General features: G+C 42.8%; 1 protein-coding gene across 5 annotated transcripts; it reads left to right on the top strand.

Annotated features, from left to right (window-relative positions):
• Positions 1-1,397: 1,397 nt before the first annotated feature.
• Positions 1,398-26,477, top strand: rbbp8l (retinoblastoma binding protein 8-like). 5 transcript variants are annotated; one of them, XM_042004753.1, is made up of 14 exons: positions 1,418-1,533; positions 2,989-3,097; positions 7,637-7,717; positions 7,798-7,840; positions 9,589-9,684; positions 11,466-11,578; positions 11,693-11,768; positions 13,992-14,176; positions 14,259-14,302; positions 14,922-15,001; positions 19,219-19,924; positions 20,004-20,100; positions 20,960-21,274; positions 24,257-26,477. In XM_042004753.1, the coding sequence occupies exons 2-14, from the start codon at positions 3,091-3,093 to the stop codon at positions 24,316-24,318; spliced, it is 1,905 nt and encodes a 634-aa protein (XP_041860687.1). In that variant the 5' UTR covers positions 1,418-1,533; positions 2,989-3,090; the 3' UTR covers positions 24,319-26,477. The 5 variants fall into 5 exon arrangements, with proteins under 5 accessions (XP_041860688.1, XP_041860687.1, XP_041860689.1 ...); XM_042004755.1 differs by lacking the exons at positions 1,418-1,533; positions 2,989-3,097 and adding an exon at positions 2,193-2,226 and having other exon boundaries at positions 20,960-21,024; positions 21,130-21,274; XM_042004754.1 differs by lacking the exon at positions 2,989-3,097 and having other exon boundaries at positions 1,398-1,533.
• Positions 26,478-27,132: the final 655 nt, after the last annotated feature.

Here is a 27,132-nt window from a genome sequence, read left to right as displayed (position 1 = left end):
AGAGATTCTCACTGATGCTGTGTTTCAGCAGCTGTGGGATGGACCAGGGGAATATGTCCTGATTTGGCTGCGGTGATGTGACTGTGTGTAGTTGTGGAGGAGCTCATGTGACTCAGGTCCACCCTCTTTCGCAACGCCTGGAATCTAGAAAAATACTTCTGGTGCTTCTGAGACCTGTTGCAGGGTTAGACATGGTTCCCCTGTTTAGTGTTCTTCTAGGCCAACTTGAGTTTTGTGTTTATTCACAAATGCAGTGAATGGAATTACACTGCGTATGTCGCTTTCAATGAGTGACCAATCAGTGCCAGTGTGTGTGGGCTCCTTTCATCCTTTCTCTTGCACTGTAAAACCTTTCTTGCTCTGGTGTCAGTGTAAAAAACTCAGGTAAATCAGTCCTGGTTCATGGTTTTATGTTTGCATCTCTGAGGTTTTTAGAGTCATGACAACCTTTTTTTGTAAGGAAAACAACAGGAACATGTTAACATCCATTAAAGTCCTCATAAGTGTAGATATATTTGCTGCTCATTAAGCGGCGAGGAGTGGCAGGTTGAAGGGGCCAATGATGACGATGAAGATGCCTGGCTCACCCCCGTCAGGCCGGTTGGGAGGAATCTCTCAGGAATCAGGAAGAAGCGTTCTCACATCAAACTAGACCTACATTGTGTCTCGTTTCCGTGACAACATGCAGTCTATTTTATTGTCTGCTGTTTGCCATCAAATTTACATACTTGTACCACAGCTGCACCACACCCTGCAGCTCATTTCAAACACACACACACACACACACACACACACAAAACTGCTGGATGCCCTCACGTCTACACACACACACTTGCGTGTCAATATTGCCTCATTAGTGTGTGTAGGATGATGGACATTACAATTACTGTGCGTCACATCTTTGGCCCTGCGATGGACTGATTACCTGTCCAGGTGAGCCTGCTTCTCGCCTGCAAATTGCTGGGATAGACCCCCGCGTCCCCGCGACCCTGAGTTAGACCCTGTAGAAAATGAATGAATGAATGCATCACATCTATCATTACAGTCATTTCCAGCTGTAAAGTAGGAAAGTTTAAATTCATGATGTTATGTGAGGATCATGATTATCTTTTATATTTTATCAGATAAAGAAAAACATACAATGACAAGCTGTGGTATCGAGCATTTCTGCTTCCCAGTTGGTTTTGTCCCTCTATCACCGCCGGGCTTACTGGGACCGGTTCATCCAGTTCTGTGAGATTTCAGCAGAACAGGAATATCAAGGGAGAACTTGCCCAGGCCTCGATGTTTGTGTTCCTCAAGGGTATAACCGCTCCAACTGGTTTTCTGGGGTGGAGATATGAGAGAGAGAGAGAGAGAGAAAGGAGTGTGGAGGGGTGGAGAGGGGTATGCAGGGCGTTCTCCTTCGCCTCAATCTCGTCTCTTTTTCCTCCATATCAGTCTCCTGCTGCTCTATCACTCTATACATCTGAGCTGTGCAGCGAGAGCCAGAGAAGAAGAAAGCGGTGCCGGGAACGTCCCTGGGTGTATGAGGTGAGTACGCTGAGTTCTATCGGTCTGAGGACCAGCACATGCTGGTTAACAGGTATGTGCTGTGAGGACACAGCGCTGCCATGCAGGAAACAGTCATGGCCTCATCAGATGAAGCCTGCTTATAGGGGAGGATTTTGGGTTCAGTTAAGCCACGATGTTGCTATGAAAGCTACTGATTTACAACATAAATTGTTTATTTTATTGAGGACTAAGCTGAATATACACCAAGACCCTTAATTAGTGTTAGTTTGAACTTCATCAGACATAAGATGGTTTGTGATGAGCTCAGCTGTGACAGAGTGAAAGCTTTAGATCCAAATGAAAGTTTGATCTCACCCATGTCTTCCGGTGGTTGTCACAGTTTGAATAAAGACAGCTCGGTCAGATCTTCTAGTATTAGGGAGAAAGTTGTATTTTAAAACCAAATCAGCATCAGCCAATACTGCGACTGAAACTGAGGTCCAAAGAGCCAAACGTCCTCTCACACAACTCAAGCCCAGTTTCTGTCCAACAGCAAACCTGTCGGCTTATGGGAGGGCTTTCACAAAGCTGGGGTATGTCTCCAGGGTGCATCGCTGCGTGAGTGTGTTCACCAAACAACATGGAAATACCTCTGACCATAGAGAGAGAAACACGACGCAGTCATTGACAGAATTTAGACGTGGTGATGGGAAATGCAAGGTAACTATGCAGGTAATAGTTTTATGAGTACGTGAGAGAGTGTGAGTAATGATCTAGAAATAGCAGAGCCAGCAAACAGAGGCAGACAGGTCTTTTCTTGCTCTGCTGAGGTGATCCAAACAGCCTCTTTTCTAACATATCCTGACATGTCAAAGAGCTGCATCACACTGATCAAAATGCTAAATAATAAGACTCAGGTGCATACATGAGCGATACGAGTGATCATGTCTGTGCTTCAGAGCATGTATGAACTTGCGTTTCTCGTGAGGTGTTCGTGAATATGCCACCGTCACATGGTGGGGACCTCCCTCCTAAACAAGCTCTCATGATCTAAATCATAACATTTTGGTATGAGGACTAGTTCTTGGACTTCAATTCAAGGTCAGGGCCCATTTATGCTCTATGTCAGGGGTATTCAACCAAATTCCTAAGAGGTACAGTGAGAAAAAAAATCCTTTGGAGCCAAGGTCCGAGAGATCATAACAACAAATGAATGAAAGTTTGATCTCACCCATGTCTTCCTGTGGTTGTCACAGTTTGAGTAAAGACAGCTCGGTCAGATCTTCTAGTATTAGGGAGAAAGTTGTATTTTAAAACCAAATCAGCATCAGCCAATACTGCGACTGAAACTGAGGTCCAAAGAGCCAAACGTCCTCTCACACAACTCAAGCCCAGTTTCTGTCCAACCCTACCCTAATCCCCCAACCCCCTAACCCCTACAGCAAACCTGTCGTCTGATAGGAGGGCTTTCACAAATCTAGAGTATGTCTCCAGGGTGGATCGCTGCGTGAGTGTGTTCACCAAACAACATGGAAATACCTCTGACCATAGAGAGAGAAACACGACGTTGACAGAGTTTAGACGTGGTGATGGGAAATGCAAGGTAACTATGCCTATAATTATTATTTTGATGCAGAAATAATGAGACAGTGTCTCATAATGTCCATCAGCTTCACGCATAAGAAGGTTTTTAGAGGTGCTGCATGATGAGCCCTCCAATACACTTTTCCCTGCTCTTTATACTTATACATATGTCCTATTTAGCACTACTTTATGAAAAAAAACGTTTCCCATTCCATATCTATGGGTGGCTTTATTTTTGACAGCTGGAAGAGAAACAGGGGGGCTTCGTAACAGAAGCAGGACAAGCCCAAATAAGCAACTACACTCAGGAAAAAAGCTCCAAAACCCGAGAAAAACAAGCCCAAAGTCTCTTATAACATGCAGACTTGGCAACACTGCTGTCTCTCTCTGGCGCAGTCGTCTGTATCGCCCCTGTTGTTTTATCCAGCTGCTTTCTTTCTCCTTCCACCGTCCGTTACTGCCTCTGAAACTCGTTTGTCTGGCGTGCTGCAGATCTATATGGGACAGATCTGGGTCCGAATCCGGACTGCGGTCCACTTGTTAGTGATCTCTGTTCTACGTTAAAGAAGGATACAGAGCTGATGCGTGACCCCTAAAAGGAACAAAGACGAAGATGAAGCAGTAATGTATTTAACTGATCACCGCCGTTCACTGCACCCTCTCTTTTTCTGAGAATGAACATCTCCATGATCCTCCATAGTCTCCATGTTATTGTCTCAAAATGGACGTCAGAGGTGAACTTTGAACTCGGCACTGCCCTCTGGTGGATGTATGTACCAGTGACGTCTGAAACAGACGTACCTCTTTACGTACTCAAAGTGCGTATAAATGGACCTTTACTGTGAACACGAAACAGAAATGCAGTTCTTCCAAAAAAAAACTTGGAAAATGCTTCAAATAATGGATTGTTCATAATAGATTTGAGTTACTGTATAAAACGTCTCAAGTGTAATCTAATTATAAGATTTGATTATGTTGAGTTTTATCTGCATCACATTGATTGAAGCAAGAGAAAATAGTGACTCCAGGTGATAATGATCACAGCAGGAAATGAGATAAAGCATTCTAGGAGGAGTTTGCAGGAATGAGCTGTGGAATCATTGAACCTCTTTACTTTGCTATTGTCTTCTACAAGATTCAATGCAGTCTTGGTTTTCCTTAACTAGACTATTATTTATTATGATCTGGCTTGAATTGATTTGTTTGGAAAGCCCTGAGATGACATTATTGTAAACTGGCGTTTACAAATAAAGCCGAACTGAAATGCTAACTGGTCTTCTAAGGGCGCATTCACACCAGGATAGTCCAAGGGAAACAGGTTGATTGGAATTCCAAAAACTATGACACCTTCCTTTGATTTGGTTTGTTTTCATACTGCGTTTTACTCAAGCGGACCAGCCTCATATTCCGCTGGGACTGAAAATGGCTCCTTTGCTTCAAGTAAACAATGAAGTCTGGTTTCTGTTTTTCACTTTGATCTTCAAACATAATGCAGTTTTCACAAGAAGAATCTGTCCAGTATGAGCAGCAGGTTATCCAGGTTGTTGCGTTTTGACATGTCCTACGTCATTTCCTCTCTTTGGTCCACTGGATGGTACGTTTACATTCGGAGGAGGGAGGGTGTTGGGAGAGAGGGGGGAGGGGGGTAAGGGGAAGAAGGGGGGAGGGGTTGATGGTGCCCTGGTTCCAGCGGTGGGCATTGGGGTAGGTGATGGCCACCTTGGTTTGTTTAAAGTGGACCAAACAGTGCTAGTGTGAATATACCCTAAATCTCTTCTCTTGCTCATCAAAAAGTCTCTGCTAACAGATGCAGTTCCTGGAAAAAGCTAGTTTCTGGAAAAACTCTGGTCCACCAGGTTCCCTCCCACAGGGCACGGTGGGAGGGATACGTGTGATGTGGGTGTGTGAAAGTGAGTGTTTGTGGGTACAGAGTAGGGGAAGCTGTTAGTGAGGGGTTTCGGGGTGGGAGGGTGGGTGGAGGAGGGAGGGTGTTGGGAGAGAGGGGGGAGGGGGGTAAGGGGAAGAAGGGGGGAGGGGTTGATGGTGCCCTGGTTCCAGCGGTGGGCATTGGGGTAGGTGATGGCCGGCGCCAGTGGCCCTTTGGGGGGTCTGGTTCTCCTGGGTGTGGTGAAGCCTCTGTGCCTTGGGGTGGGCCGCTTCTGGGCTCTTTTGGGCCCTGGACGGTTCACTTTGGTCTTCCTGGATGGCCAGTGCCTGGTGGACTCGGTGGCTGCTAATCTTGACCTGCTGGGGCTCTCTTCTGTCGTCCTCTGGATGGGTCCAGGGTGGTCTTCGTGGTGGGGGGGCTTGGGTTGGTCCTCCAGGATTGCTGCTGATGGCCCGGGTCTCTGGGCCGCCCTAGTCTGGCTCTAGCCTCCGTAGAGGTGTGGTCACATCTGCAGGATCACATCTCTGATCCTCCTCATTCCTCATCCTCTGCATGCTGACAGTCACTGAGGTGTCCAGTGGGTTTATACACTAGAGATGCTTTGGTTCAGGTGTGTGTGTTTCTGGTTCTTTGGTTGTTGTCACGATTGTTTTTGTTGTTGTTGTTGTTTTGGTTATTTATTTATTTATATTAGGAACTCTTGATGATTGTCAGCTTAGTTTACCTACGTTTGCCTTTAATGACGTCAGGCGTTAGTGGTCAAGGATTAATACGTGAGAACAAAATAGCACCCTGGGCATTCACACCAGGATAATCTGGGAAACTCGGTTCGACTGAACAACGTTGCAGTCACAACATCTGCTCACTAGCGGGCAATATTTCCCTGAGGGACCGCTGACCAAGAAGAAAGAAAAAGAAAATCTGGCTCATAGACTGGCCAGGACAGAACCTAATAAGCCAGAAGTAAACAATGAAGCAACATCAAGTTTATGGAGTCTTAGGGTTTCTGTTTTTACGTTATTCTAACCTAATGCAGTTTCACCAGAATCTGAACCAGAATCAGTAAGAGAAGTAGGAAAAGCAGCCAGGTGCTGCCCTCCATCACTATTGTTCGTACACCGGATCAGGGTTCATTTGTAAGTGGTCCCCGGTTTTCAAGCTTACCAGAGTTCGCCTTTTTGGTCCACACCAGAGTCTGAATGCACGTTCACAGTGCTCCAAGCAGACCAGAAAATCCATGGACCCCACCGTAAGTGTCATAAAATGAAAGGAAACTTTAATAAAATATTTTGATTCCATGCTTTAGCAATCTGTAGGCATCCAATAAAATATGTTTTCTTCCTAAATCTCCAGACGGACTTAATACTTTTTGGTTCTGAGTAAACAGAAAAGGCAGTGGGGCAGGTGGAGTTGTGGGCGTTTCCAAAATTGCATATCAATAGATACTATTTTAATCTACATGTAAGAAGCCATAAAGTCATTATCCAGGCAATTTAAATGCAGAAATATAGATGAATTGTTATGGAATTAATATTTGCTGGAGTGGGCCTGTAACAGAGAGGAAAACAGGTTGAGTTATATCCTTCCTTCTCCTTATCTACTTACTGAATCTGCCATCGTGTTGTGTTTCATGTAAAATGTTGTGAAAGAACAATATGAACAACCATTATTCCTGTGTACACAACTAAAAATACAATGTATGGCCAGGAAAAGCGTGCACACCCACACACACATCCTCCAACTGTTGAAGCTGTTTTTCATGTACTTGAAACACAAACTGTAGACTAAAATCCCAAACCTGGCAGGGCCGGTCTAACTAGTTTTAATCTTCCTCAATATAACAACAAAAATGAGTTTTCACATAAGTCAAAGCCTGTTTTCTGTTCCCAGGTGCACATCATAGTCCTCGGGCTGTAACGCCCATGTGCTCCACAGCTCTGACAGACTTACCGTGTTGTAGCAGGTTTTATCATTTAGGCATTAAGACCTTTCAATTAAAGGTGCGTTATCTTGAGTCAGGTCAAGTTTGAGTCAAAATAAGGAAAAAGTGAGCTTTAAGTCTCCTCTTGATAGACACATTTTTTTTATTCTTTATTTTTATTTGGAATAATTGTTTATTACTGAATTTCATAAAATGGCTGGACCTGACCAAAGACGACAGAAAAATGGATGAAGAGTGAATAGAAATGAAAAGGAGAGCAAAGAAAAGGAAGAGACAAAGATCCAGCCGATAGAAGCAACGGGCTTCAGACAAGCAGCTGCTACACCTGTACAGAAACACAGCAGAGAATTTCCTACACCTTTTGCAGGTAAACTAAGCAGACAATCATCTAAAAGTCTCCCCTCCATCCACCTCCATCCATCCTCCCCTCCAGCCCACCTCCTGCCACCATCACTCCTCCAGTCTCCAACACTTGCTCTCACACACCCACATCACCGTCAACCCTCCTACCATGCCCTGTTGGAGACAGCTCCAACAGGCAAGAGGACAACGAGCCACAAATCCCACCTGAGAGGCAGTAACCACGCCATGCTGGGGGAGCGGCCACATGCGTAACCCAGCCCACCGTGCACTACATGGCCCGCCCCCCAGAAGTTGTTTGTGTGTTGGAAGTGTTTCTGGTGTTTTGATGACTAGGTGTTATTAAAAATGTCTTACTTCTGTCATAGAGTCGATCTCAGGGGTGACAATGGAGAGTTTCATAGAGCTGCTGCATAAGCTGCAGGAAGTCCACGAGCGAGAGGTGGAGGGTGAGTGGAAGAGACGAAGGCTTGACTGACTATTCCATATCAAGTCCTCCTTATCAGCTGTGCTTCTGCTTTATCTCCAGGGTGGCAGGTAAAAGTCAAAGAGCTGTCCAACAAGAAGGGCTGGTAAGTGTTTTTCTTATAGGAAGTGTCTACAGCTACATGTCTGGACAACAACATTAAAAGCAAAAGAGTGTTTAGACCAGGGCAGGCATGAAGTTTCTGCAGGCAGGGAGTGGAGTGGACAGGCGGGCTGGCATGCTGGTCCTTCATCTGGATCATGGAAGGAAGCTCATGTCTCTTACGGAGTCACTAAATCTTTATTTCCTTGAACAAAGGCAAAGCATACGGGAAACGTAAGAGTCCAAATACAGATGCTGTTTTTTAAACACAAACGTGAGTCAAGTAAAACCATCTCTGCACCACCAAACCGCAGTTCTTCTTAACACAACTTACTACCTGCTAATCAGCATATTAACCATTTCCACTGGAACGGCTTGGATTTGTTCATAAATTAAAATTGAGGAGGACGTTAGCATGTACTCACTTCATGTGATCGTTTCTCTGAATGTGTTCTTTCTGCACATGCTCAGACCTCTCACAAGTGATGCAAGCAGTTCCACAGAGGAGACGATTTCTAAACAGTTTGATTAAATCCTTTTAATAATGCCCCATTTCTGATTACTAATTTCGGTGGGGAAATGGACTTTTATCTACAGTCACCTGGACAGAACCCAGAGCTGGAAAGAACAATTTTAACACTAAGTGCTGTTTATGTTTGGGAAAAAAGTTGGGAAAGCCAAGTTCTTTTCCTTCTTTTGTTTTATTTTCTGCAATTTAGCAGCCAGCCACTTTCTATGGCAAGTCTCCTTCTGAATAAATGGAGAGTCTGTGTAGAAGCATCACTACGATTTCAGCCACACTGAAGAAATATTTTCCTTGTAAACACGAGTTTCATCCATCAGGCATCATAGCTGCTTATATTTAGGCGACATCAGCTGATTAACTTAGAGGTTTGGTTACCAAATAGTCTCCTGCTGTCAGAGCATCTTATGGCGCTTCACCACCAGTAGGGAGTAAATGGCACTGAATGAACTCCAACTACTTCTGTTTTCTAAGAACTTGAGTCCAGCTACATTGCCAGAAGCAAAAGTTCCTAGAATTTTGTGCAACATGTATTTCCCCTGCAAAGCTAAAGTCTGTGGAAATGTTGTAAAACTAGTCAGATAACATGTCTAAAGCTTTGTTAAGAAAAAAAAGTTTCTGTAGCTGCAAAGTTATTAAAAGCTACAAGAAAAAACATCTTTGCATTGCAGGTTTCAACAAATAAACAGAGTTCGGGGCTTTGCTTTTCCAGGCTAGACCCTTAAACTCTGCTGAGGGGGCCTGTCCTGGCCTCCGCCATGAGGTCAGGGTTTAAAACATGCCAACATTAATAAGGCGTGACATCCTCTAGAAAACGTTTAGAAATGCTGCATTCAGGAGCAGAAAGTAGCAACTCAGAGACTTTAAATCTGGCTAAAAGCACTTTTCCTACATATTTCTCATCCTTTCATTTAGTTATTGTTTATGTATTCAGAAAAAAGTTTTTGTGGTTTTGAACTTAATATAAATATAATTGTTTTGTATTGTAACTTAGTTCTAGAACATGTTTCATTTTATGATAAACTTTTCATTTTTCTTCTTTTTTAATTAAAATTTCACTACGTTACAGATATCTAAAATTCGAAGGTACTTTCAAAATGTTTAATGAATACTTGAGACGACTGTTCTGCAAAGTGACACCTCTGTCTCTGCAGAAGATGAGTTTGCGGCAGAGCAAACAGAATATTTCTGCGCTTTTCTGTGGTATTGAAGTACATCTGTGTCTGCAGTGAAACAAAGCGAATGGAGGAGCTGTTCACCAGAAACCAGCAGATGAAAGAGCAGCACCGAGTACTCACCGAGAACATCAAGACTCTGGAAAACAGGTACGGATGATGCTCTCCATAAGCGCTGAAACCCCACCTGCTTGTTGCCAGCGGCGTTAGTGGCCACGTTAGTTACAGGGTGATCATTCACTAAAAAACAACTAAAACAAATGAGCAAATCTGAAAAAGCCAAAGTTTTGCTAACTGATCTACCACTAGACTAGATGTGCATTTTGAGAAAGAGAAGATGAAACCTGCAGAGCCGGGGCTTCCTTCCAAGAGCTAGAATATTGTTTCAGCCCTGTTTCATTTGGACTTCTTTTAAAACTGATGTTAACTAAAATCTGCTGCTCTGGTCACAAAACAGTTGACGCAGGAAGCTAGCTTGCAGTGTTGTAACACAAATTCTGTTCATGTCACACATTTCTGCGGGTTGTGGGAGCCTTTATTACTGCCATTAAATTATGCATTATAAACGAATTACAGATTAATTTCCTGACAATAAGGGGTTAACCCGACCCCTGACGATAAGAGATTAACTCGACCCCTGACAATAAGGGGTTAACCCAACCCCTGACGATAAGAGGTTAACCCGACCCCTGACGATAAGAGATTAACTCGACCCCTGACAATAAGGGGTTAACCCAACCCCTGACGATAAGAGGTTAACCCGACCCCTGACGATAAGAGGTTAACTCGACCCCTGACAATAAGGGGTTAACCCAACCCCTGACGATAAGAGGTTAACCCGACCCCTGACAATAACGGGTTAACCCGACCCCTGACAATAAGGGGTTAACCCAACCCCTGACGATAAGAGGTTAACTCGACCCCTGACAATAAGGGGTTAACCCAACCCCTGACGATAAGAGGTTAACCCGACCCCTGACAATAAGGGGTTAACCCAACCCCTGACGATAAGAGGTTAACCTTACCTCTGACAATAAAAGGTTAACCTTACCTCTGACAATAAGGGGTTAACCCGACCCTGCCGATAAGAGGTTAACCTGACCCCTGACAATAAGAGGTTAACCTTTCCTCTGACAATAAGGGGTTAACCCGACCCTTGACAATAAGGGGTCAACCCAACCCTGACGATAAGAGGTTAACCTTACCTCTGACAATAAGAGGTTAACCCGACCCTGACGATAAGAGGTTAACCTTACCTCTGACAATAAGAGGTTAACCTGACCCCTGACAATAAGGGGTCAACCCAACCCTGACGATAAGAGGTTAACCTTACCTCTGACAATAAGAGGTTAACCTGACCCCTGACAATAAGGGGTCAACCCAACCCTGACGATAAGAGGTTAACCTTACCTCTGACAATAAGTGGTTAACCCGACCCTTGACAATAAGGGGTCAACCCAACCCTGACGATAAGAGGTTAACCTTACCTCTGACAATAAGAGGTTAACCCAACCCTGACGATAAGAGGTTAACCTTACCTCTGACAATAAGAGGTTAACCCAACCCTGACGATAAGAGGTTAACCTTACCTCTGACAATAAGAGGTTAACCTGACCCCTGACAATAAGGGGTTAACCCGACCCTGACGATAAGAGGTTAACCTTACTTCTGACAATAAGGGGTTAACCCGACCCCTGACAATAAGGGGTTAACCCGACCCCTGACAATAAGGGGTTAACCCGACCCCTGACAATAAGGGGTCAACCCGACCCTTGACTCCAAGCAGCAGCTGTAAATGTCATTAGCAATGCAAAGTTGTGGTGTAGTTTATTCTACAACTGGAAGACACAAAGAGCCTTTAAAGGTTAATGTGGTGTTTTGAACTAACTTGAGCTCCTTTTCTCTTATGTGACTTCCTGCTACCTGTGCAGACTGAGGGCAGGCCTGTGTGACAGGTGTACAGTAACTCAGGAGGTGGCCAAGAGAAGACAGCAGGAATTTGAAGCCTCGCAGATACAGAGCCTCCAGCACCTCTCCATACTCGGTAAGTTTGTCTTAACAATCTATACACCCGTGCAAATCAATAATTCTCCTTCCTGGTCTTTTCTTCTTTGCTGTTTCTGATGACATGCTTGTATCATTGTGTCCTGTCCTGTAGCTACAGAGATTACCAACCTTAAGAAAGAGAATATAAGACTTAAAGATGAGATGAGGGGCTTAAGAGCAGCACTTAAGTGAGTACAAAACCTTCAATGATAAATGTTTAGAGGCTTTAAGATCCTTGTGTTTCTTTGTGCTTTACTCAAGTTCATCAAGCTTTTATTTAAACTGGGCGTACATTAACATATAGATACCTAATTTAGAATAAAATACAGAAATAATAAAGATGTCACTAACAGAAGATTTGTACAGAACTTCGAATATTCAAGGATAGAATTAAAGTAAGATAGATTATATTTGATGGAAAGATGTTTGGTCCAGTTTTCTCCCAACTAAACCCACAACCTGCCTTTTAGACCCCATTCCCACATCGCTTTTAAAAGCATTTTATGGTTTCTTTGAGCGTGAGCTTTTAGAAATGGTAAGTTACTCCCTTCAGACGGGTGTCTTCCCACCTGCCTGTAAAACAGCGGTGGAGAGGCCTCTTCTGATGACGAGTCATTTAGACCCAGACATTCTAGATAACTACCGACCTGTATCCAACTTACCGTTTTTAAGTAAAATCATAGAAAAGGCTGTTTTTGAATAAACACAAGAGTTTAGGAAAATATAAATCTGGTTCTAGGACAAACCGCAGTACCGAGACGAGAATGATCTTTTAACTAACATTATCTAATTTAACTAACTCCCAGAAACTTTCTGTCCTGGTTCTACTGGATCTAAGCGCCGCCTTTCCTACAGTTGATCAGCAGATTTTTTCAGGTAGACTCAGAAGTCTGGTGGGCCTCTCAGGTACTGTTCTTAACTGGTTTTATTCCTGTCTTCCGAATTGACTATTTTTAGCAAGTATGGATACCTGCTCTTCAAGGACCATTACATCCAGTGTGGGGTTCCCCAAGGATTAGTTTTAGGCCCAATTTTAATCTGTCCATGTGGCCTCTGGGGATGTCATCAGGAGACACGGCATTGAAATGTTCTCAGTGTGGGAAATCTGGGCGTCCTTTTTGACTCTGAGCTGGATTTTATTCCACACATTAGAAACGTCACAAAGACAGGATTTTACCATCTTAAAAACATCACTAGAGTTGTCCATTTCTCTGCCAGCACCAAGGTGCTGATGCTTTTATTTCTAGTAGATTAAATTACTGTAATGCCCTGCTATCTGGTCTTCCCAAAAAGTCTATTTCTAACCTGCAACTACTCCAGAAGTCAGCAGCACTGGTTTGAAGAGGACCAGAGAGAACACATCACACCAGGTTTAAAATCACTGCATCGGCTCCCTGTGCGTTTCAGGATTGATTTTAAGGTTCTTATTTATATGACCTTCTTTTAAATTATGAGCCCTTGCAGACCCTGAGGTCCTCTGGTACTGGCATTTTGGTTAGTTAGGACTAAAACCCATGGTAAGGCCTCATTCCAGCACTACGGTCCTCGTCTGTGGACCAGCCTGCCAGAGGGCCTCTGGGCTGCAGAGACTATTGATGCTTTTTAAAAAAGGCTCAAGACTTTTTAGCTTAACTTTAACTGAATCTTTATTGTGATTATTTATTTGTGATTTAATTCTTTTATTTTTCATTTATGTAGTTATTTTATCAATTCATGTTATTTAGTCTCTTTTACTTTTCTATTTCAGTAAATTCTTTTTTTTATGTATCTTTTAAACTTCTGCTTTTGTCTGTTAGTGTTTTTAGGTTTTACCATGTTTAACTCCAGTGTTTTCCTCAGGGGGTCCACCCCGCTGGGGGCTCTGCCTGCTCGGTCTGCAGAGGTCCTGCACCGCAGCCCTATGGCTGTGGTGGGGACCCTGGCCAAACGTATTCAGGGTGGTTCCTGTGATGGTGCTCTTTGTGGTCATGGGTGGGTGGGCTCTAGGTGTGGATGGATCCCAAACATATTGTTTCCCCACAGCAACATCAGGCCAGATGCTTATTTTATTAGTATTTTTATACCTATATATATATATATATATATATATATATGTATATATATATAATTTTTTTTTTCTGGGGGGGGGGGGGGCTTATACTTTATTGTATAAAGGTTTGTTTTATTTTATTATGCATATGTCATATTATGTACAGCACTTTGTTTCGTCTTTTGGCATGAAAAGCACTTTGTAATAAAATTTGATTTGATTTGATTATAGCTGTTAGAATTCAATGCAAATGTACTGACAAAAAGAACAAGTAGACATAAAAAGAGAGTAAATTTACTTTTACATGCATTCTTCTTGATAGTAACTTCACAATAACACCTTGAAAATTATTTCTCTCACATGTATAATATTATGTGTGCAGCAAAGGTCAGAGCGACCATTCCTCCAACAGCAGCACTGCCACAGAAGTCAAACCTAACAGCTCCCCAGATCTTTCACCCTCCTCTGGGCCTGTGGCCCTCGTCGCGCCGACGACCAGCAGAAGCAGCAAGCAGCCAGCAGATGGCGATGTTGTCGTCAAAACAGAGGCAGACCAAAGAAGTGAAGGTGAGGATGAAGAAGAGCCCAGTGGAGGAAAAATGTTTGACTGCTCGTCTGCTGACTCAGTTTTATGTCTTTTATTGAACAGAAGCTGAACACAGACAGTCGAGAGGGACAAACCGAAGTAGTTTTGTAAGTTTACAAATCAGCTCATTCTTAGATGCATTAACATGTGCATGCAGTTTTTAATGTTTTCCCTCATGCGTCAAAAACATCATCAGTTATTACAAATAATAATGTTACTCCCTGCTAAGGCTTAGTTATTTGCTTTAGTTTGGGGCCTGCAACATACTTTGTAAATTATGGGTACTATGAACAAGCAATTTGCAAATACTGTAGTTCAAGAGAACAAGAAGGGAACAATGTGTACTTTGTGGTAACTTATAAACACTGTACTTCTATTTTCTAGTTCTGAGAAAAAGAAAGTTCTAAGAGGTTCTAAGAGGTCAGCATGCTAGTTAAATTCATTAATGGAACAATACTTATTTTCCAAAATTCTTCTAATTTCTAGCGTAATTTTGAAAGTTGAAAAACATCTTTCTTACATGGATGATTACAGAAGCAAGACTCACAGACGCACCTCAGACTGTCACGGTTCATCAGACCTAGTTAGGCCTAGACCAAACAGGATTTCACTGGTTTTATTCTATTAAAGCTTTTGTTTTAGTTTTGGTGTATGTGGGTGAATGTTGTACAAGTCCCATTATCCGAGGTAATTTCTTTGGTCTCCTACGCTTCTTCTTTGCTACAGCAGGTGTTCAAGCCTCTGGCAACTATGTTATCAACACCGTGGGAGCCTGAACAAAGTGTAACCTATGTTGGAGAGAAGAGGTGAGACGTCATAAAACAGATGTGTTGGTATGGTTCACTCACATTCTTAAAACATCTGTCCAGCTAGGGGCAGTGATCTATCTATCTATCTATCTATCTATCTATCTATCTATCTATCTATCTATCTATCTATCTATCTATCTATCTATCTATCTATCTATCTATCTATATATCTATCTACCTACCTACCTACCTACCTACCTTATTTATCTTATTTATTTATTTATTTTGAATTATGAAATCTATGTAATCTTGCTGGACCTGACTGGAGGGGGACAGAAAAAATGAGAATAATGATGAGAAGTAAAAAGGAGAGTAGAAAAAGGAAGAGGAGACAAAGATCCAGCCTATCAGCAGACATCACACTGCTTCACTTGTACAGAAACACACCAGAGAATTTCCTACAGCTGTTACAGAAAAACAGCTGACAGTGATCAGAAGTTCCTAAATAATAACCAGAAACATCACAAATGTATCACAACAGCAACCAAAGTACCAGATACACACTCACAGAGAAAACCAAAGCATCTCTAGTGTATAAACCCACTGGACACCTCAGTGACTGTCAGCATGCAGAGGATGAGGAATGAGGAGGATCAGAGATGTGATCCTGCAGATGTGACCACGCCTCTACGGAGGCTAGAGCCAGACTAGGGCGGCCCAGAGACCCGGGCCATCAGCAGCAATCCTCCCCCCAAAACCACCATATTCTCCCCCATCCTTCCTTCCACCACCTCCACCTACCCCTTACCCCCATCTATCCATATCTATAGATGGCCAGCCTCCCTGGTGTCGTACCCATGAACACTCACTTTCACCCACATCACACTTACCCCTCCCACCATGCCCTGAGGGAGACATCCCCGGTGGACCGGAGGATAAAGAACCCAAAATCTGGCTCCCACCCACATGCAGCAGACAGGGCACCCCCCCAGGCCCCCATCAGCAGTCAGCCTGGATCCCGGCCACCGGGGCAACCACCTCCCTCTGCCCACCCCCGGTGGTGCCCAGGAAGCACGAGTGTGAGAAAAACTGAGGTATTTTCAACATGTGTTACAAAATCCATCTGCAATCACCCCAAAAACATTTTGACATATAACCTTTTAAAACCTGAGAACAGATAGCCAAACTGTGCCAAACCTTCCAAAATGGCCACTTTGGAGACCTTGTCTGAGGCCTGTATTAAAACTTCTGGGATTATTCCGCTATTGGCCTTTGCAGAGATAATGTTCACATATTGTACTATTATTTGATAGAGGTTTGAAGCTATAGCTTCATCATTTCAAAGGGAGATTCATTTTTATTCTAAATCTTTCTTTTGTGGCAAGCCTGAAACTGTTTTATTTGTGCTATGTGCCATCTTCAGTCTTCATTCAACAGACCTTGTGGTTGCAGAGTTATACTTATTTTGTTATGGGTATGCAGTTTTCAAGGAGAGGCAAAAAAATAAGCACAGGCTACAGAGTAGAGGTCAACATTTCTAACAGAGGGAAATAAGAATTAAGTGTCTACAGTACAATAAGAGTTGGTCACTTTCTTTTAATTCTAAACAGGTGATTTCCTTTCTTATATTCTTCAGCCCTGGTTAAACTGAATCATTATTTACAAAAGGAAAGGACATAATGCCGTCCCACAGTTAAATGCTGCGGATACATTCAAGACAACTTACTGTCTGACTCTTACAAGCTTCCTTTAAAATTCTGTGAAGACTGTCTGTCTCCACAAAACATGCGGCCAGATGTGACCCATACTTACCTTAGAACAAGGGTGTCCAACAGCGGTCTTAGATGGATCGCTGTTCTGTAGGTTTTGGATGTTTCCTGCTGCAGCATCTGCACCTGTTATCAGTGCTGCTGAGCGACCTCACAGCAAGAAGGTCGCTGGTTCGATCCTTGGCTGGGGGAGGTGGAACAGCGGCCTTTCTGTGTGGAGTTTGCATGTTCTCCACATGTATGCGTGGGTTTTCTCCAGGTTCTCTGGCTTCCTCCCACTGTCCAAAGACCTGGATGTTAGGTTACGTGGTCTCTCTAAATTCAAGGAGTGAGCTGCTGTTTGTCTCTGTGTTGGTCCCGGGATTAAACTGGGAACCTGTCTAGGTGTATCTGCCTCTCACCTGCTGATTGCTGCAGTATAGGGAATAGATGGATGGAGAAGCTGCTATCGCATTATCGTCTGAACGTAACTTACCCTTCTGTTCCACTGAACATGGAAGCGTTGTAGATGCATCTTGGCGTGGCTGTTTTGTGGCCACGTGGCTGATCGCAGTAACTGTGGTCATTCCAAGTGTTCCTACCGGGCCCGCCATGTAGTGTTTCTGAAGCATCCAGGAAGCACGGTGATGCTCTGCTTCCCAAAAAATATGCGGCTGTTCTATGTTTGCCGCTTGGGAACCTGGTCAGTCTTTAGCAGAGCAGATCATTCAGGCAGGAAGTCAAGTTCCCTGAAATGTAAATTGGATCTGGTCGAGTTTAAAAATAAAAACTATGTGCAGACTTCGTTTTAATCAAAAACATAAACATTATGTCGTAACCGGCAGCACTGGCACCAAGCCATCGGGTGAGAGAGGGTCTCACATGATACTTGACACCATGGATGATGATGCGTTTATCTTGTAGGTGGAAAATCACTCCATTTGTATGACACCCACATCCTACGATAAAGAAATAAACAGCAAGCATGTAAGACCCGGTCGGACTGGCCAAATAACCATTTATTACCTTACGGTTCTCTTTATATGCCCATCGGTGCGCCATCTATTGTGTGATGTTGCAATCCTGGATTGATGGAGTGAACTGGAGAATCCAGTGAGGGATCCAGCCCCAGCTTTCGATGGAAAGCACAGCATCGCTGCTCTGCAACATTTTCGCATTCAGTGGAGTATGTAGGATATGTAGTTGTACGCTTCAAAGCTCCGCACACGGTCACATCCTCTCACACCCCACCCTTTCTCCCTAAAAGGCTTTTGTGCCTTTTAAACAATAGACTTGAAAAATAAATGCTCTGGTGTGGAAAGCTCACCTCAGTCGTATTCCCTCCTGCTTTTAGCGGTGGTGGTACTCTAGCGTTATATTTGTGTCAGTTCCTAAGAGCATCATAATTTCAAATTCTATCCTAACATGCTTGTTTGAAGGAAAAAATAGTCCATGCAGGATAAAATTTAAAATACTTCTACATATACAGCTCTTCATGACCAGGCTCCATTTTATATCAAAGGTCTTATAGTTCCATAAATTCCCATCAGACCACTTGGCTGTCAGACTGCAGGTCTACTGGTGGTTCCCAGAGTCTCTAAGAGTCCAATGAGAGGCTTCAGCTATCAAGCCCCTTTCTTACGGAACCAACTCCCAGTTTGGGTTTATGGGTTCTCTCCTGGTTTTCGGCTTCCTCTCGCTGTCCAAAGACATGTTAGGTTAATTGGTCGCTCTCAATTTTCCCTAGGAGTGAGTGGTTGTTTGGCTCTCTGTGTTGGCCCTGACATGGACTGGCCACCTGTCCAGGTGTAGCTGCCTCTCGAATGGAGCCTGGTCATGGAGAGCTTTATATGTGAGGAGAATTTTAAATTCTGCCCTGGATTTAACAGAGGGCAAATGAAGAGCAGCTAAAACTGTGGAAGTAGTTCTCATCAGAACCCTCACTGCAGCGTTTTGGATCAGCTGGAAGCTTTTCAGGGCGTATCTGGGACAGAACAATAATAAGGAATTGCAGAAGTCCAATCTGGAAGCTACAAAAGCATGGGCTAGTTTTTCTTCACTCATGCATGTTTAATCACTCCTCCGATACTTGACATTAATGTGACACCGTACAAGTCTCAGAACGCTGCTACATAACAAAGACTCAGTTTGACTTTTACGCTGAAGTCAAAGAATTCTTTTGAAACAATCTTTGAGAAAAGGGTTCACAGCCCTCTTGAAGCATGCTATACGGTAACTACTGGCATTATCAAGCAGGGGCTACTCTGAGTGATCTATAATGCGAGTTTTCTAAATGACAATGACAGCTGTGCTATGAGGGTCCCTTGTAAACTCCTGTTAGCCTAACAAGTACATAGTGGTTGGAAGAACTTGAAAACATCCCTTTTATTCTGAGAATGGTTTTACAAAAGTATCATTGGAGCCTTTTCCTTGGAGCTTTTCCAGTAACACAGAACTATTTAATGCATAACAATACTTTATTTCTTACTGACGTTTATAAACTTTCTTCTGCTCCTCATATCTTAGAAAAAGTGTTGAAGGACGTGATCAGCATGCTTCCATCCCTCCTCAACCTCCTCGAAAGAACTCTTCTTCCTTGAGTGGTGGAGAGGTGAAGCCAAGCAGACCTGTGATCCATGCTCCTATTCCCTGCCATCCTCGGCCAGTCAAGACCAGTTCCATCTCTCTCCCCTGGTCCTTGTCTGAATCCTCTGACTGGACTACTATGGCTGTTCCTGGAACCAACTCCATGGTCCAAAACCCTTCCAGACAGCAACTCCCACGCTTTCCCAACCTGATCCCACCTATCCCACAGGTCAGAAGACACAGTTTTGGCCCTACATGGCAAAACCAGAGCACCCCTCAGCCCCAAACTAAGGAGCCAACTGTGGTTTTTAAGTTGAAGAGTCTACCAGAGTATGCAGAGAATCAAACTAAACCCCAAGAGAGAAAGGAAAGCCCATCTTGCAAGTCTGAGAAGGTCTCAGGAGAAGAACTTCAGGACACCTGTGACGGGCCTTTGGACTTATCAGATCGAGGGAAGCCCAAATCCAGCCAAACCTTCAAAGATGAGACTCCCATAGCTTTACAGGTGGATGTAAAAAAACCGAGGAGCCTTGACAGTGATGTGAACACACAGATCCCAGTATCATCCCCGTCACTCGTCTTCCACTCATCCCCCTGTACGCCATTCAAACAAGAGCAAGAGCCAAGCAGTGATCATAACCACGAGGTATTTTCATACTGTTTAGTAACAACATTAAGAGTTGCAGGTGGAAAATAAGGGTCATGGTATGATGGTGTCACTGCAGGCAGTCAGAGAGCAGGAGCAGAGGGAGGAGGTCTCTGGAAAGACAGACCAAAGCAACGGAAGGAAAGTTCCTGTCCTCACTCTGTCATTACGTCCAGGTAAAAGCACTTATACATCTGCAGGTGCACTTCACATAAACAGTTCCAGCTATAAATATGACCAAAAGATATGCATAGATGATGGCAAACATTAGTATGACACCTCCCGAGCCTCCATTAGATCCTGGGGAGACCCTGGTGAGGCCAGTGAATGACCCTGAACACCTTTGCAGAAGCATACATCGCTTTCATCGTTTGCACCAAAACCAACCGCCCTCTTTCCAGCTTCCAATCTAAACTGCTTTATTTGAGCGTGTGAAGAAGCAGCTGGGCAGGTTTTATGTAAATCTATTGCGTGCTGATGTAGATAACTAAAGTTAGAACAGACTCCAAACAGGGACTGTCAAGCAGTTCAGAAAGGAGTGTTTTCATTTGTTTATTTATTTAATTCACACATGGCTATGCACAACCTCAAATTACCACAAAACAAGTCAAAAGCACATCTTAGTGCACCACTATGAGTAAAAAGGAGCAGGAAGAAGAAAAACGTATGATACCTGCTGATGTCTTAAACCACAACTCACATATAAATGATCTATCAGCTAATTACATGACAATCAACACTGAAAGATCTTTCATTCCCATCATTTATCAAGTTCATACAAGCTACATATTCTATTTTTATACATCACTTTGGACTGAAAAATATTTGCACACATCTTGAGATGCACGTCTGATTGAAAGCAGTCCTTGCAAATTGACATTTAAAGTGAAAAGTGAAATTTCCTTTTGTGAACTGCTTGATAGGACACCTCCCTTTGGTGTTAAACTGTTATCACCAAATTAAAGACAAAAACAAACTAGACTGTACATGATGCGTGACTGACTGATTTCCGCTGACAACCTGTTTGTGTAATAGTGGTAATGCTGGAGACCCTGAACTCTGCGCTACAAAAGCAAGCATCATCATCATCCAATGGAAAGGTAATACAAACCAACAAGGCCAACATGGTGGACGCCGTTCGCTCCCACTTGTTTCAAACATGTCCTCCTGTTGTGAGCCCTTGCTCTTCCTCTGCATCACCACAGTCATCGTCACCATCAATTGAGGCAGAGAGCAGCTCAGATGAGCAGCATGAGGACGAAAGTGGATCAGAACCAGACAGCAGCCAGGGCTGCAAGAGGAAGAGGCCATCTGGGGAGGCCGAGACTGAGAGGGACTCCGACACAAGCAGTAAGATGAAGTCTGCTTTCCTTCTTTGTTTCCAGCTGTGGGGACATGGATAATATTCAACGGGGTCTCTGTCTCATGGATTTAAATTGTAATGTAGAAACCACATATTTCTCTCAAGAATAAATCTACAGCCAGAGATGTTAACATAGCGTGTCATAAAGACTGGAAATGAGAGAAAATAGCCAAACAAAATCCATCCAGCAGAACCTAAAACCTCTCTTGATGACATGTTAAATACATGATTGTTAAAAAGGTTTCTGGATAACATCTACAAAGCTTTAGTAAGTTTTATTTATTCCAAAACCGGATTTTGAAAGTACATAATAAATCAAAGCTCTCAGCGTGGGCTAACAGACCGTGCACTTGACGTGTAGACACTCAGCTAGGCTGAAAGTGGCCAAGGCTCTCTGCTCACATTTGTTCCAGTCACCCAGAAATAACAGAGTACACCAGTACACACAAGACGAATAAGCTAATACAAGACAAGAAAACAGCAAGACATGATCCATAGCTTTTTGTAAAATGTACAAATATGTAAAGTTTCCAATTCACAGCTCAACACAAAGAATTAATTAGCTGTTTATGACTGTGATATTTCAGCTAGCTGCTAATGCTAACAAGCTGTAATGTGGCCTGGCTTTAAGGTGTCGGCCTCATGGGCCTGATTCACTGAGATTCACGCAAACAGATTGCACCTGTTGTTTGTTTTATTGATTTGCAGCTGAATGTTGGCACCAGTGATAACAGGTGCAGACAGTCATTCAGATGAGGATTTCGCTGCGTTGCGGTTCCACCGTGCAGAGTTTAGAAGCACAGCAGGAAGGTTGTAAACAAAATGAAATGGAGACACAGATATCAGTGGACAAGGCCAATGAAAGTACTGCTGAGCTCCAGCAAAGGAATCCAAACATCTCCAAATGGAAGAGTATTACTAACCAGTAACTGCAGCTGGAAAAAACCACCAGAACACCAGATTAAGATCAGAGGAAACAAGATGTGAAGACAAGTTACAAAACAAACTGCTCATAATAAAACCTCAGCAAAAAAGACAGGTGGGGGTCAGCTGGGGATGCCTCTGACCAGCACTTAGCAACTGGTGCAGCTCACTTACTGGGAGGAGCAGATGACTGGAATACCGGGTATGATGCACTAGATGATGCAGCGCAGGCACGAGACAAAACAACAGTTTTTATTATGAATGAAAACGTTCATCCCAAAACATTTCGATGAAATAACCAAGCCTGCTGTGGAAGCTTTCATTACGCCACGTGTTTCAATAATCTTTCATTCCAGCAGTATTTACACCATCAGAAAACTGGTGGCGTCCGTGTCTATGCCTCCTCCTCGCAACAATAACTGTATTTATGCATAAAGTTGTGCTAGTTTGCACCTGCCTTTCAAATGTGCTAAATACAGACACAGAAACAGCCAGTGCAACCAGTCTTGTGTTTGGTAAATCACACTGCGTGAGCTACGTTGGTCTGTTTGCATCTGCGCCTCCTGTCTGCTTTCTGGCAGGCGGCCATGTTGCATATTCTTCAAAGGCAAACGAGCTAAACGTACGGCGTGCATTATTTTTCCGCTTTGATAGATGCAATCCTCGGTGGGCCCAGTTAGTGAATCAACTGCAACAAGTTTGTGCACATCCTATCAAGTTTGCACATGTGTTACACGTATGCATGTTGGACAGTGGTCGAATTAAAAGACCAGGTCATTAAGCAAAGCAAGTTCATCTCTACGTCACATTTCATGTGGAAGACAGTTCAAAGTGCTTTACATGAAACATTAACAGCATCACAGCAGGGAGCAGGAAGCAATAACAAGAGCATTAAAAACAAACTTTAAAAGAAATAAAGAAATGAAAGAAAAGCAGAAAGAAAAATCTAAAATAAAATAGATAAAATGCCAAAAATAAAGTTCCAGGCTGGGATTATTAACAGCTGTTCTGATAAAAGGCAGCAAATAGAAAGTTAAATACTCACCGCTGTACATCAACTTCAGTATGTAAGCTGGGCTAACAACTGTGTGGCTTAGGGGTGGGCAACACCGCATTCCTGTCCACAGTGTACCGTACATTTATGGCACTTTTTTATCTATTACCAATACCGATACCAATATTGATACTACTTGACCCTCACAGGAAAATCATGATTGAACAGTGTACATTACAGTAAAATCTTCATTGCAAGGGCAACATGGAATATAAATAAAACTCAAGGACAACATCACTTGAAAGAAATGCTTAAAAAAATTATACTGATGAGTAAATTAAACAAAAGAGATAAAAGAGTAAGATAAAATAAATCTTTTTTTAAATGCTTAAATAATTAACTATAGATTAATATAAGATTATTCACAGTAGTTATATGGAAAAATATGTATGTATATATATATATATATATATATATATATATATATATATAATACATAAAATATGATACATATAATAAAACATAATGTTTCATAACCTGCATTAAACCAGTAAAAAATCAAAACAAAACATCTTCATCACCAACAGCATCATCATCATCATCATGACATCTGATAGGCTGCCATGATCATGTGACACAGAAGGAAAACACTGTGGCTTCACACACACTTTTATTACCTAAAAGTCTCCGAAGTGAAAACAAATGTTCTGTTTGTATCAGCAGACGTGTCTCCACATTTATTAAAATATCCGATTTAATCCGATATGAAAGCATCGATGAGCTCATCAATAGTTTGGCTGTGAAAACTGCGATATACATGCCATGTTGGTGTTAAACTCATTTTCTCTTTCTTCACATCACATTTACACTTCTTTCACTTTCATGTCATATTGTGACTCCAGACTTTTAAATTATTCCCAACATGGTAACTGCTAGCAGAGTTAGCATGATTAGTGCTAACTCTGCCAGCAGTTACCATGTTGGGAATAATTGAGACAGAACTGTCCTCCTCAACAAAAGAGATTTCTGACCAATTGTTTTTCTTTTGCAGACATCCGAAAGGAAAGGAGGATCAAGATCACAGTGCGAACCGAGGAAAGGAGCCCTAGCTAAAGACGTCATCACCAGTTTACAGACATCTGCTGGAAGCCATTCTTGTTTTGTGCCACATGAGGCAGCACAACAAGCTGTAAACACAAAACTGTCACAACCTGACGCAGCATGCTATCTGATGCAGCGTGCACACCCAGCAAACACGCAGCAGCTTTACGTTCTACCTTATTTTCCTCTTCATCAGCTGCATTCGCTCTTTTTAGCTCTGCAGAATGTGCAGAAATGATCCAACTCCGTCGCCACGCTGCTGTTTGCTTGCTAGGTTTCTACTCGCAGAAGGAAGGGTTCAGGGAGAAGACGGCTTTAGCTCGTGGCTGAACATGAAGTAGGCAGTAAAGCTGTGAGTTGTGAAATGAATGAAGTGGTATGAGGTGTGTATGAGGCAGTGATGCTGTTATCATCACTTTTAGCTGGAGAACGTTGATCAGTTGGTTTTTCCTTTTTGTTTATATATAAGCAAGTTGAAAATGAGCCTACAAGAATTACGTTTAATTCAGTTTTTTGCTAAACATTAAACATACTGTCTTTGCCACACGGGTCTCCACAGGGGTTCATCATCATGACGCTTCATATGGTATGCTTCAGATTCAATCAATATAGCTATCAAACTGGCTTCACGACAGTATTTTAAATAACCTGTTGAGAACATACACGGTTTTACCAAATGCCTGCCTTCATTTTGATTCTGGCCTTGTAGGGCCAGAAGCAGGTTTTTGACATTTAAATGAATTATTAAATGGAACAAGCAGCTTTAGTGCAGGCTGGAAGAGGAGGATGAAGGGGGGCGAATCTGCAAATGATGTTTAATTTACCAGGACGTCACTGGGACTGGACCTGGGACTCCAGCTTTCTCCTCTGAGCCTGACCAGGACTATCTGAACCATGACGATGACAGATCGTCTGCTTACGTGTCACCAAAAGCTGCTTCAGAAAACTGTTTGCTTTGTAGATGTTTGATGCTGTTCAGTCAGCCACCAATGATTGAGACCTTTCTACCTATCGGTCTCGCTGGGGGATGGGTGGGGCCTAATAAATGTAAGTGGTTGAGTTAACATGTCACGTAAATTATTGATATCTTACGATCTCCTGCCATGGAATGTGACACAATTATTAATCTTATTATTTAGAACACAAAGACATGAGAAATAAAAGATGCAGAACACTGGCAGATAAAACGGAGAGTGTGAGACGTCATGTGGGTGAGAGTGTGTGCCACTGTATTCATGCAGTTTATATACATGAGCAATTATTTTAAAAAATGTAAATGAAATTAAAATGAGGGATATTGAAAAACCTACATGTTTTCCGGTGAGACTTGGCTGAAGTATCTCACACAAAATAAAAAGAAAAAATAAGTGGAAAGGTAGTTTATTTATAAATTTTATAAATGATTTTATAATAATAATAATACATTTTGTTTCTGGGTGCCTTTCATGACGCCCAGGGTCCCCTTAAAGTAAAATATACATAAAATACAGTAAAAAAAACAGTCAAATTGAAGGAGTTAAAAGAACAAGAACAAATGAAAAGCAGAAAACGCGACGTGGGAGGATCACAGAGCAGCAGAGCTAGAAAAGATGAGTTTGGGAGTGGATGTGGGGGAGGTCAGAGGGGAGGTGGATTCCAGATGGAGATCCATGAAGGTAAGATGTGAGTGGGGTTCAGTGAGACAGGTGGAGAAAGAGCATCTAAGAGTGCAAACAGGGGCGAGATCACAGAGGGGCTTGGAACAGTAGTAAGGTTTTAGAGTGAATGCGGGATTGCAGGACAGGTGTGACGTGGTTGGAAAATGGAGTTCTAGTTATGACACGTGCTGATGATTTCTGAACCAGTTGCAGTTTGTGTAAAGTTTTCTGAGACCAGGTCAAAGGGAGCTGCTTTAGTCCAGTCGAGACGTGGCTGTGAAGGAGGGTGGAAGCAGGGAGGGGCGTGAATGGGTGACATTGTGGAGATAAAAGTTGGCTGACAGGTGATGTTATTGAAGGAAAGTGTGCTATTGAGGATGACACCCAGACTCTCGACCTGTAGGGGAGGGGGAAATAACAAACGGTGAGACTTGGCTGGATTGGAAATGCCATCGAGTTCTCTGATCTCAGGTCGCTTCCCTGAGATGTGACTGTAGAGTTTCCAGAATATTATGATATACCCGACAGTAAAATTCAGAAGAAGGAAGGAGATGTGTGGGCGGCATGCAGATTTTCATTTCCTTGTTTTCCTTCATCAGCCTTCTCTCTGGGTTTCACTCAGGACGCAGCCACTAGGTGAGGATGAGGCAACGCGTTCCTGGTTGAATTTAAGCAGTAAAGCTACTTGGTTAGGTTTAGGAGTGGAAAGCACATGCTTATGCTGTGGAAATTCTCTTGATTTGTACTAAAATATACATTTCCACAGCTTTCTTCTCAAGTTACAGACCTTCATTTTGGTGGTTTCCTAGGCAACGCTGCAAAGTTGGATCTCATGTGCACTTTTATCTGACAAAATAATTTAGTTTGCAGTTCCTGCTTTGAACAATTCAGGTTTTAGTTTAGTTTTTAAACACGAAGAGTCTGAATCATGTAAACTTAAATGAGGTGGAACTGTTATGGTTTTGTTTGAGTGTTTTAATCTCTGCTGTTTTAATCTTCCCAATGGAGGCTGACAACATCTACAACTTCTCACTGACAGCATTTACGTATTGAACAGCTTAATATCACATACTCGTCACATTCAGCTGGCTGTCAGTGGACATCTGCACTGCATCAACCACGTCAGAACCAGAATAAAATGTGGTTATCAGTACAACCATCGCTCCATCCCACCGGTTCCTTCCTGATC

Source organism: Melanotaenia boesemani, chromosome 13 (genome assembly GCF_017639745.1).
Source record: "Melanotaenia boesemani isolate fMelBoe1 chromosome 13, fMelBoe1.pri, whole genome shotgun sequence".
NCBI classification, from domain to species: Eukaryota; Metazoa; Chordata; class Actinopteri; order Atheriniformes; family Melanotaeniidae; genus Melanotaenia; species Melanotaenia boesemani.
The sequence above is the reverse complement of the archived record's forward strand: the minus strand, read 5'-3'. Positions and strand labels throughout refer to the sequence as shown.